The sequence below is a fragment of the Penaeus vannamei genome, chromosome 33, assembly GCF_042767895.1.
Source record: "Penaeus vannamei isolate JL-2024 chromosome 33, ASM4276789v1, whole genome shotgun sequence".
Lineage (NCBI taxonomy): Eukaryota > Metazoa > Arthropoda > Malacostraca > Decapoda > Penaeidae > Penaeus > Penaeus vannamei.
Window position 1 is genome coordinate 1,624,162 of NC_091581.1, and position 12,500 is coordinate 1,636,661.

The window sequence follows — 12,500 nt, forward strand, 5'->3', positions numbered from 1 at the left end:
AATCCGAACTGGAACTAAAAGCCCACCGCCTCCTGATCGGCTACGGACCGGAATCCAATCTTCGTTCCCGGAGCGTTCCAGACGACGGCCGGGAATGGGAATGCTGGAGTAGGCGACGAGGAATATAACGGGAATGCTGAAGGTGTGTCGGAAAGTGACAGCCTCTCGGAGCGTGGGCGGCGGAGAGAGCGTGGGCGGCGGAGAGAGCGTGGGCGGCGGAGAGAGCGTGGGCGGCGGAGAGAGCGTGGGCGGCGGAGAGAGCGTGGGCGGCGGAGAGAGCGTGGGCGGCGGAAAGAGCGTGGGCGGCGGAGAGCATCAGGCGGAGAGCGTGGGCGGCGGAGAGCGTATGGGCGGCGGAGAGCGTGGGCGGCGAAAAATATAAGAAATAAGAAGAAAAATATAAGAAAAAAAAGAAATAAGAAAAAAAAGAAAAAAGAAAAAAAAGAAAAAAAAAATCCACTTGCATGGCCCCAACTTTCCTTCCCAAAGCGACCACCTTCTAATCCGAACTGGAACTAAAAGCACACCGCCTCCTGATCGGCTACGGACCGGAATCCAATCTTCGTTCCCGGGGCGTTCCAGACGACGACCGGGAATGGGAATGCTGGAGTAGGCGACGAGGAATATAACGGGAATGCTGAAGGTGTGTCGGACATTGACAGCCTCTCGGAGCGTGGGCGGCGGAGAGAGCGTGGGCGGCGGAGAGCATCAGGTGGAGAGCGTGGGCGGCGGAGAGAGCATGGGCGGCGGAGAGGGCATGGGCGGCGGAGAGCATGGGCGGCGGAGAGAGCATGGGCGGCGGAGAGAGCAAGGGCGGCGGAGAGCGTGGGCGGCGGAGAGCGTAGGCGGCGGAGAGAGCATGGGCGGCGGAGAGCGTAGGCGGCGGAGAGAGCAAGGGCGACGGAGAGCGTGGGCGGTGGAGAGCGTGGGCGGCGAAAAATATAAGAAATAAGAAGAAAAATATAAGAAAAAAGAAATAAGGAAAAAAAAGAAAAAAAACAAGAAATCAAAAAAAAAAGAAAAAAAAAGAAAAAAAAGAAAAAACAACAACAACAACAACAAAAACACTTGCATGGCCCCAACTTTCCTTCCCAGAGCGACCACCTTCTAATCCGAACTGGAACTAAAAGCACACCGCCTCCTGATCGGCTACGGACCGGAATCCAATCTTCGCATCCGGAGCGTTCCAGACGACGACCGGGAATGGGAATGCTGGAGTAGGCGACGAGGAATATAACGGGAATGCTGAAGGTGTGTCGGAAATTGACAGCCTCTCGGAGCGTGGGCGGCGGAGAGCATCAGGCGGAGAGCATGGGCGGCGGAGAGAGCATGGGCGGCGGAGAGCATCAGGTGGAGAGCGTGGGCGGCGGAGAGAGCATGGGCGGCGGAGAGCGTGGGCGGCGGAGAGCATCAGGTGGAGAGCGTGGGCGGCGGAGAGCATCAGGTGGAGAGCGTGGGCGGCGGAGAGCATCAGGTGGAGAGCGTGGGCGGCGGAGAGCATCAGGTGGAGAGCGTGGGCGGCGGAGAGAGCATGGGCGGCGGAGAGCATCAGGTGGAGAGCATGGGCGGCGGAGAGAGCGTGGGCGGCGGAGAGAGCGTGGGCGGCGGAGAGAGCATGGGCGGCGGAGAGAGCATGGGCGGCGGAGAGAGCATGGGCGGCGGAGAGCGTGGGCGGCGGAGAGCATGGGCGGCGGAGAGCGTGGGCGGCGGAGAGCATGGGCGGCGGAGAGCATCAGGTGGAGTTGCAAAGCATTGAGAAGGAAAGGGCGGAGAGGCAGCCGGGAGGAGGGAGTGGGGGGAGGGAAGGAAAGGAGGAAGGGGGAGGAGGGGAGGGAGGGGGAGAGGGGAATGGAGGGAGGGAATGGAGGGAGGTGGGGCAGGAGAGAAGGAAAGGAGGGAGGGAGGAAGGAATGGAAGGAGGAAGGGAGTGTGGAGGAGGGAATGGAAGGAGGAGGAGGAGGGGAAGAAGGAATGAAAGGAGGGAAGGGAAGGAGGAAGGAGAAGGGAGGGAGGAAGGGAGGTAGGGAGATGGAATGAAAGGAGGGAGTGGGGAGGAATGACTGAAGGGGGAGGGAGGGGTGGGGTAGGAGGGAATGAAAGGAAGGAGGTAAAGAGGGAGGATGGAATGGAGGGAGGAGGTAGAGAGGGAGGACTGAAGGGAGGGAGGGATGGGGTAGGAGGAATGAAAGGAAGGAGGTAAAGAGGGAGGAGGGAATGGAGGGAGGGAGGGAAGGGGTAGGAGGGAATGAAAGGAAGGAGGTAAAGAGGAGGAAGGACTGAAGGGAGGGAGGGAAGGGGTAGGAGGGAATGAAAGGAAGGAGGTAAAGAGGGAGGAGGGGATGGAGGGAGGGAGGTAAAGAGGGAGGAGGAGGAATGGAAGGAGGTAAAGAGGGAGGAGGGAATGGAGGGAGGGGGGAGATGATGATGATGATTACCGGTTTCTAATTTTGGAACAGTTCGAGCTCGGCGCAATATAGCGAGATATGGAGGTCGATTCCACGGAAGGGATAAAGGGCGAGACAAAGGGAGAAGGAAGGAAGGAGGAGAGAGAGAGAGAGAGAGAGAGAGAGAGAGAGAGAGAGAGAGAGAGAGAGAGAGAGAGAGAGAGAGAGAGAGAGACAGACAGATAGATAGATAGATAGAAAGAGAGAGATGGAGGGAAACAAAAAGAAAAAGAAAAAAGGAATGTGAAGTGTAAAACAACAAAAAAAAGAATGCAAAAGAAAATGAGAAAGCAAGGGAAGGTCAACAGCGGAAGGAAAGAATAAGAACAAAGATAACAAGGGAATGGAAGAGGAAAAGGATGAGGGAGAGGGGAAGGAAAGAGCAAAGAGCATAAGTCGGCGAGGAAGACAGGAGAAGCAAGAGAGAAGAGAAGAAAGAGGCAGAGAGATGGACGAGGGAGAGGAAAGAGGAAGCGACAAAGATGGATGGAAGTAAGGGAAGGAAAGGAAGTGGGAGAGAGAAAAGAGAAAAGCAAGTGGGAGAGAGAAAAGAGAAAAGGAAGTAGGAGAGAGAAAAGGAAAATGGGATGGGGGGGGGGTAATGGAAAGGCAAAGAGGGAGAAAGAAGACGACAGACAATATGGATAATCAAAGACAGAGAAGTTGGATAAAAAAGAAAAAAAAAAACATCGAAAAATGATTTCCAAAAAAACAACTTCACACCGAAAGCTAAACATAAATGGAGAAAAAGGATAAAAGGAAGATATATAAATACGATAACGGAATGGAAGCTGTCACACCCCGCTCTTCCATAGGCCACGGATGGCAATTTCTCTCTTTCTCGTTCTTTCTCTCTCTCCTTTCTTTTCTCTCTCTCTCTCTCTCTCTCCCCTTTCTTTTTTTTCTCTCTCTCCTTTCTTTTTTTTTCTCTCTCTCCTTTCTATCTCTCTCTCTCTCTCTCTCCTTTCTTTTTTCCTCTCCCTCTCTCCTCTCTCTCTCTCCTTCCTCCCTCTCCCTCTCTCTTCACCCCCCCTCTCTCTCTCTCTCTTTCTTTCTCTCTCTCCTTTCTTTTCTTTCTCTCCCTCTCCCCCTCTCTCTTCATCCTCCTTCTCTCTCCCTCCCTCCCTCCCCTCTCTCTTCACCCCCTCCCCCCCTCCCTCTCTCTCTCTCTGAAGGTGTTCCAGGTGAGAGAGAGTGAAAAAAAAGAAAAAAAAAAAAGGTTTTATACGACGATCGTTATCTTCCTAAATACACACAAGTCACTCCGAGAGTCTCCACTCGAAGGCTTCATTCTCTGTCGAGTCAGAGAGTCAAATGGTGTTTCTTTTTTTCCTTCTTCTTTTTTTAATTAGTTCATTGAGGATTTGTTTCGAGCAGGAGAGTCCATCTAAAAGAAAAAAGTTGCCTTTTTATTTTTTTTTATCTTTGTTTTTATTTTTTAAGATCATTGAGCATTTGTTGAACGGGGAAGTCCATCCAAAAAAAAAAAAAAAAAAAAAAAAAAAGTTGCCTGCGGTTTTCTTGGTGAAGAGAGTCATTGTCAGACCTCCACCCCCTCCCCTGTGGATTCCCCCTCTCCTTTCCCCGTGGCTCCCCCTCCCACCCTCCCTGTGCCCCACCACTCCCTCCCCTTTGGCTCCCCCTCACCCTCCCCTCATGGCTTCCCCCCTCACCCTCCCATGTGGATCCCTCCCTCTCCCTCCCCTGTACCCCCTTCCCCCTCCCTCATCTTCCTCCCCTGTAACTCCCCCTCTTACCCTTCCCCTGTGGATCCCTCCTTCCCCCTCCCCATGGCTCCCCCTCTCACCCTCCTGTGACTCACCCCTCATCTCCCTCCCCTGTGGATCCCTGCCTCCCCCCTCTCCCTCCCCCATGGCTTCCCCCTCTCCCTATCCTGTAGCTTAACCCCCTCTCCCTCCCCCGTGGCTTCTCCCCCTTTTCCCCTCCCCTCTCTCTCCCACCCCCTCATTTCCCCTCATCTCCCCCCACCCCGTGGCTTCCGTCCCTCCGCCAACACTCAGCGGTTATGAGGGTAAACAAGAGCGCCACAAATTGGATCTCAATGTTGGTTCGTCGCTTCGCCTCATTAAGGGGAAATTGGTGAAAACACTGGTCGGGAAGTCTGCTTGTGATGTCGCGGTGCTTAGATGTGTGAGTAACACCATCCCCGGCAACTCATTCACTCACTCACTAACGCACACAAAAACACACACACACATATGCAAATGCCAATACACATACACACACACATACACATGCACATACCAATACACACACACATACCCATACACATACATACAACCCGGCACTCATTCACTCACTAACGCACACAAAAGTATACACACACACATACACATACACATGCACATACCAATACACACATACACATACACATACCCATACATACATCCCCGGCACTCATTCACTCGCTAACGCACACAAAAATACGCACACACACATGAAAATGCCAATACACATACACACACACATACACATGCACATACCAATACACACACACACATACCCATACACATACACATACATACATCCCCAACACTCATTCACTCACTATCATACACAAAAATAAACACACACATACACATACACATGCACATACCAACACATACACATGCACATACCAATACACACACACACATACCCATACACATACATACATCCCCGGCACTCATTCACTCACTAACGCACACAAAAATACGCACACACACATGCAAATGCCAATACACATACGCACACACATACTCATACAGATACACAAACACATGCACACACATACTCATACACAAACATACACACATACACATGCACAAACATACACATACACATACCTATATACATCCACACACACACACACACATATATATATCTACATAAATGAAAGAGAGAGAGAGAGAGAGAGAGAGAGAGAGAGAGAGAGAGAGAGAGAGAGAGAGAGAGAGAGAGATAGAGAGAGAGAGAGAGAGAGAGAGAGAGAGAGAGAGAGAGAGAGAGAGAGAGAGAGAGAGAGAGAGAGAGAGAGAGAGAGAGAAAGAAACAGAGAGAAAGAAAGAGAGAGAGAGAGAGAGAGAGAGAGAGCGAGAGAGAGAGAGAATGAGAGAGACAGGGAGCGAAAGAGTCCGTAGAGAGAGAGAGAGAGAGAGGGAGAGAGAGGGAGAGGAAGAGACAAATGGCTGCAGTATATTACAATTGAACAGTAATTGGGGACATAACCCCTCCTAAATCAGTTTTTATGCCGCATTCCCAGCGAGAGCAATCCTTCCTTTATTTCCCTCTCACTCACCAAGGCTACATGATAATAAATCGAAAATGTGGGAATGTTATTGTGGGAGAGAAAGGGGACCACGAGCGTACATTTCATTTCACAAGCGGGATCCAAGATTACGTTTAGGTTCGTATCCCGGGTTGGATCCCCCTTCGCGCCTTCGTCTTTAAGGCTGTGATATCTTGCTGTAAATGGTCATTATCTTCTTATGTACCTTTTTTTTCTTCTCCTCCTTTCAAATCTCATAAATTCTATACGCGAAGTTGGGGCTACTTCTCTGTCTCAAGTTTCTCGTGGGGGGGGGGGGGAGGGGAAAATGGCGAGATATGAAAAAGGAAAAGAAATACAAAGATAGACAAAATACAAACACGCAAAACAAACTCATTTCGGTATAATGTCGAGAGTTTTAGAAAAATCTCAATTCTTGGTGTTGAACTTCTTTCCGTGACCTTCCCTCGGGTTGCGGAGTTTCGCATTAAAAGAGAGGGAGAGGGAGAGGGAGAGGGAGAGGGAGAGGGAGAGGGAGAGGGAGAGGGAGAGGGAGGGGAGGAGAGAGAGGGAGAGGAGAGGGAGGGAGGGAGAGAGAGGGGAGAGGGAGAGGGGAGAGGGAGAGGGGAGAGGGAGAGAGGGAGAGGGAGAGGGAGAGAGGGAGAGGGAGAGGGAGAGGGAGAGGGAGAGGGAGAGGGAGAGGGAGAGGGAGGGAGAGGGAGAGGAGGGAGAGGGAGAGGGAGAGGGAGAGGGAGAGGGAGGGAGAGGGAGAGGGAGAGGGAGAGGGAGAGGAAGAGAGGGAGAGGGAGAGGGAGCTAGAGCAAGGGAGAGAGAAAGAAGAAAGAGCAAGGAGAAAGAGACGAAGCAAGGAGAAAGAGAAAGAGAGAGATAGATAGATAGATAGAGAGAAACAGAGAGAGAGAGACGAAGTAAAACAAAAGATAAACAGTTTTTATAACAAATCTGGTCTCCGTAATGAACTCACAAGTAAAACAAAAGACGAGCAGTTTTACAACGAAACCGGATTCATAACGAAAGTTACCTTAGTGATGACTCCGTTTTTTTGCGTAATTAAGGTTTACTTGTCGTTAAAAAAAAGACTTCCAAGTACAGCAAATATGGGGCAGGAAAGTAAAGTCTGACTCAGCTTTAACACTTTGTTGTGATATATCATCTTTCTCGTCTTGTTTCTCTTATTTTCACACTTTTTTTTTCTTCTTTTCTATCGCTCTTTTCTCTCGTTCTGTATGTCAAGTGTGTCTGACTTTTTGTCTGTCTGTCTGGTTGTCTGACCGTCAGTGTATCTGTCTATGTCTGTCTGTATATCTGGCCGTTTGTCATGTGTCTGTATCTGTCTGACCGTCAATGTATCTGCCTACGTGTCTGTATATCTGTCCGTTCGTCAATGTGTCTGTCTGTCTGTCTGCCCGATCGTCATGTGTCTGTATATATGTTTCTGTCTGTCCGTCAGCGTATCTGTCAAAGTGTCTGTATATGTCTGTTCGTCAGTGTGTCTGTCTGTCTGTCTGTCCGTTCGCCATGTGTCTATATCTGCATGTTTCTACCTGTCCGTTAGTGTGTTTGTTTATTTATGTCCGTCAACCTGTCTGTCTACCCCCATGTACTGCTCTCCTTAATCTTTTTTTTCCCACAGACAAACAAGGTCGTGGCGACACCTGTGCAGCCTAGACTAAGGTCAAGAAAACTTTCTTCTCCGAAAACCCAATACACCAAACGTTGTGTAACATGTCATATGGTACCTTGTTTAATATCTTAAACTATGGTATTGTGTCTATTTCGTTTCTCCCTTCTTCAATTCTTGATTTTCTTTCTATATGATTAATTGAATGTGTTAGTTCGTTTAATATTTTGAACTATATTATTGTATCTATTTCTTTTATCCCTTCTTCAGTTCTTGATTTTCTTTCTATATAAATAATTGGATGTGTTAGTTCGTGTAATATTTTGAACTATAATATTGTATCTATTTCTTTTATCCCTTCTTCAATTCTTGATTTTCTTTCTATATAAATAATTGGATGTGTTAGTTCGTTTAATATTTTGAACTAAGTTATTGTGTATTTCTTTTCGCCCTTCTTCAATTCTTGATTTTCTTTCTATGTGAATAATTGGATGTGTCAGTTCGTTTAATATTTTGAACTATATTATTGTATCTATTTCTTTTATCCCTTCTTCAGTTCTTGATTTTCTTTCTATATAAATAATTGAATGTGTCAGTTCGTTTAATATTTTGAACTAAGTTATTGTGTATTTCTTTTCGCATTTGTTCAATTCTTGATTTTCTTTCTATGTGAATAATTGAATGTGTTAGTTCGTTTAATATTTTGAACTATATTATTGTATCTATTTCTTTTATCCCTTCTTCAATTCTTGATTTTCTTTCTATATAAATAAATGGATGTATTAGTTTCCCCATCATGGACTGCTGTATAAGCTTGTTATTATTATTTTTCAAAATTTATTCATTTTCTTTTTCTTTTATTCTATTTATTTATTATTTTTTGTGAAGGACTGCCTTTCTTCCCATATATCTTTGTGATATAAAATATACCGGGATTTCCTAGAACATACACATTCAAAGCAAATCTAGGTTTTTGATATACATACTACATATGCATTCATGCTACCCAAGTTCTTCGTATGTGTGAATATGCATGAATGTACGTATGACCGTCTACATGTATATACAGTGCACATATTCCCACTGAATACGTAATCATACTCATGAATAAAACCCAAAGATACATTTTATTTCACTAAGTCAAACACCCTCTTTTTTCCTTTCTGCAACAAGATCTCTCCCCAGAGTGCATATGAAACTCGAGGCAGAGAATAGATGAGACATATATACATACGTACAATGCATAATTTAAAACACCTTTTTTTATGGTGCTAGTTAATTGCACATCATTTTTTGTTTTTTGGGTTGAGACTCGGAAAATATATCTTCGGAATATTATAAACATTATACTCAGAAAAGAGAAGAGATGAGAGGAGAAAGAGAAGAGATAGAAGAGAAAAGTGAAAGAGAAGAGATAGAAGAGAAAAGTGAAAGAGAAGAGATAGAAGAGAAAAGTGAAAGAGAAGAGAGGAGACAAGTGGAAATAGAGAGGAGAGAAGAGGAGGGAAGTGGAAATAAAGAGGAGAGATCAAGAGGAGAGGAAAGAAGACTGAAACGAGAGGAAAGGAGAAAAAAGAAAGTGAAAGAACAAAAAAAAAAAAGAACAAAACGAAAAAAAGGAGAAACCAAAAATAGAAAAAAATAAAAGAAAGAGAAAGAACAAAACGAAAGAAAAAAAAAAGGAGAAACCAAAAATAGAAAAAAAATAAAAGAAAGAGAAAGAACAAAACGAAAAAAAGAAGAGCCCCCCCCCAAAAAAAATAAATAAAAAATGAAAGAATGAAAAACCAATAAACCAGACTTCACGCAAAGCAGAAAACGCAGAAATACTGAAACACAGAGATGCAAATTGTCTTGTTCATCATCACGACGTTTTGGAATAATCAAACGCATGCGAGCGCTTCCCATAGAGCGTGGTAAGACGTCAGTGAGGGGGGAGAGGGGGCAGTGAGTAGGGGGGGGCGGGTAGGGGGCAGTGAGAGGAGGAGGAGGGGGCAGTAAGAGGGGAAGGGGGCAGTGGGTAGGAGGTAGAGGGCAGGGAGAGGGGGAGGGGTAGGGGGAAGGGGCAGTGAGACAGGGGGTAAGGTGGTAGGGAGCAGTGAGGGGGAGAGGGGGCAGTGGGTAGGGGGTAGGGGCAGTGAGAAGGGGTAAAGGGGAGGGGGCAGTGAGAGGGGAGGAGGGGTAGGGGGCAGTGAGAGGAGGGTAGGGAGGGGTAGGGGGGAGAGGGGGCAGTGGGTAGGGGTAGGGGGAGGAAGCAGTGAGAGGGAGGGGGTTAGGGAGGGGGCAGTGGGTAGGGGGAAGGAGGCAGTGAGGGGGGGTAGGGGCAGTGGGTAGGGAGGGGAGGGAGCAGTGAGAGGGAGGGGGTAGGGGTAGGGAGATGGGGGGAGAGAGAGGAGGCAGTGGGTAGGAGGTAGGGGGGAGGGGCAGTGAGAGGGGGTAAGGAGGGGGCAGTGGGTAGGGGTAGGGAGCAGTGAGAAGGGGTAGGGAGGGGAGCAGTGAGACAGGGTGGAAGGGTAGGAAGCAGTGAGAGGGGGAGAAGGGGCAGTGGGTAGGAGGTAGGGGGAGGGGGCAGTGAGAAGGGGTAAGGGAGGGAGATGGGGGGAGGGAGGGCAGTGGGTAGGGGGTAGGGAGCAGTGAGAGGATTGAGGGTAGGGGGCAGTGAGAGGGAGGTAAGGGGGTAGGGGAATGTGTCTCTGCCATCAAAGCCATTATGTTCCCAGACGGCGAATGGGGAGGGGGAAAGGGAGGAATGAAGGAGGAGGAGAGAGGGAGAGAACTCACAAGAAAGGGAGCATGGGGAAGGGAGAGATGAAGGAAGGGGGAGGTAGATGGAGGAGGAGGAGAGGGAGAGAAGAGGAGGAAGAAATGGAGGAGGAGGAGAGAGGGGAGAGAGGGAGAGGAAGAAAGGGAGGGAAGGAAGGAGGGAGGAGGGATGAAGAGAATGAAGAAGAGAAGAATGGAGGAGGAGGAGGAGGAGAGAGGGAGAGAGGAGGAGGAAGAAAGGGAGAGAGCAAGGAGCGGGAGGAGGTATGGAGAGAATGAAGAACGGGAAGAATGGAGGAGGAGGAGAGAAGGAGAGAGAAGTGGACGAAGAAAGGGAGAGAGCAAGGAGAGGGAGGAGGTATGGAGAGAATGAAGAACGGGAAGAATGAAGGAGGAGGAGAGGAGAGAGAGAGAGAGGAGGACGAAGAAAGGAGAGGGAAGGAAGAAGGGAGGAAGGACGAAGAGAATGAAGAAGGGAAGAATGGAGGAGGAGGAGGAGAGAGAGTGAGAAAGAGGAGGAAGAAAGGGAGAGAGCAAGAGAGAGGGAGGGGGAGGTATGGAGAGAATGAAGAGAGGGAGAGAATGGAGGAGGAGGAAGAAAGAGAGAGAGCAAGGAGGGAGGAGGGATGAAGAGAATGAAGAAGGGAAGAATGGAGGAGGAGGGAGAGATAGAGAGAAGAGGAAGAAAGGGAGAGAGCAAGGAGAGGGAAAGGATGAAGAGAATGAAGAAAGGAAAGAATGGAGGAGGAGGAGAGAGAGAGAGAAGAGGAGGAAGAAAGGGAGAGAGCAAGGAGGGAGGAGGTATGTAGAGAATGAAGAAGGGAAGAATGGAGGAGGAGGAGGAAAGAGAGAGAGAAGAGGAGGAAGAAAGGGAGGGAAGGAAGAGAGGTAGGAGGAAGGGAAGAATGAAGGAGGAGGAGATAGGGAGAGAGAAGAGGAAGAAGAAAGGGAGAGAGCAAGGAAGGAGAGAGCAAGGAAGGAGAGAATGAAGACCAGGAGGCGAGGCGATGCAGTCAAGATCTGCATATGCATTAAGCTGTTGATGGAGCAAGGTATGGGTGTGATGATGGTGATTATTGCAGCGACGGGGGGTGGGGGGGTGGGGGGTGATGGTGAGAAGATGCAGGCGCATAGCATCTTGATTCAGAGAGAGACCGTGTCACGTGATATCTCTCAGGGGTGGGAGGAGGCTGGGGAAATCTTGTACACGCGAATCTTAATAATGATAATAATGTTAATAATAATAATAATGATAATCATAATGATAATAATAATAATAATGATAATCATAATGAAAATAATAATAACAATAATAACAATAATGATAATCAAATGATAATAATAACAATAATAATAATAATGATAATAAAATGATAATAATAACAATAATAATAATCATCAATCATCATCATTATCATCATCATCCTCAAAATAATAATAGTATCAATAATAATAGTAATGATAATAATAATGATAATAATATAATAATGATAGTGATAATAATAATGATAATAATATAATAATGATAATGATAATAATAATAATAATAGTAATAATAACAGCAACAACAACAACAACAAAATAATAATAATAATGATAATAATAAAATTGTCGACGTGATCACAAGACAAGCTCACTCTGAAAGCAAAATGCATCTTCTCTCGCAACGCATGAACTAAAACCTATCAGTCAAAAGCAAGCAAAACCGACCAGTCAGTTCAGTCAGATTCAGCCTAGCTCCACCCGGCCTGGTGTCAACTATCTCTAGTTACTTCATGTGTTATCTTTAAACTGAATGCTTTATCGTGGTGGCTGGAAGGCAAGCAAGCGACCCACTTTTACCACTCGAAGGCTGTGGTGGGTGGTCCCTGTCTTAGGAATTGCGTGTGGTCACAGTTCTGCAAGGAATGTAACAGGGTGGCGGTAACCGAAACCGAGAAACCACACACGTAATCTACACCACACACGTAATCTACACCCCACTCTTAGACCCAAGTCCCGCGTTAACCGAAACCGAGAAACCACACACGTAATCTACACCACACACGTAATCTACACCCCCACTCTTACACCCAAGTCCCGCGTTAACCGAAACCGAGAAACCACACACGTAATCTACACCACACACGTAATCTACACCCCACTCTTACACCCAAGTCCCGCGTTGACCGAAACCGAGAAACCACACACGTAATCTACACCACACACGTAATCTACACCCCACTCTTACACCCAAGTCCCGCGTTAACCGAAACCGAGAAACCACACACGTAATCTACACCCCACTCTTACACCCAAGTCCCGCGTTAACCGAAACCGAGAAACCACACACGTAATCTACACCCCACTCTTACACCCAAGTCCCGCGTTAACCGAAACCGAG

General features: G+C 47.5%; 1 protein-coding gene across 1 annotated transcript; it reads left to right on the forward strand.

The window, feature by feature from the left end:
- The first annotated feature begins 133 nt into the window (after positions 1-133).
- LOC113816770 (uncharacterized) lies at positions 134-1,756 on the forward strand. The gene is made up of 3 exons (XM_070144975.1): positions 134-362; positions 663-925; positions 1,271-1,756. Exons 1-3 carry the CDS (start codon positions 134-136, stop codon positions 1,754-1,756), a joined length of 978 nt encoding a protein of 325 aa, XP_070001076.1.
- The last annotated feature ends 10,744 nt before the right edge of the window (positions 1,757-12,500 follow it).

Bases quoted from the DNA above. Each gene is read 5' to 3' on its own strand.
- LOC113816770 (XM_070144975.1), top strand. From the start codon at position 134: ATGCTGAAGGTGTGTCGGAAAGTGACAGCCTCTCGGAGCGTGGGCGGC. The intron at 363-662 runs GTGGGCGGCGAA...GGACATTGACAG, and splicing joins GCGTATGGGCGGCGGAGAGC to CCTCTCGGAGCGTGGGCGGC. The intron at 926-1,270 runs GTGGGCGGCGAA...GGAAATTGACAG, and splicing joins GAGCGTGGGCGGTGGAGAGC to CCTCTCGGAGCGTGGGCGGC.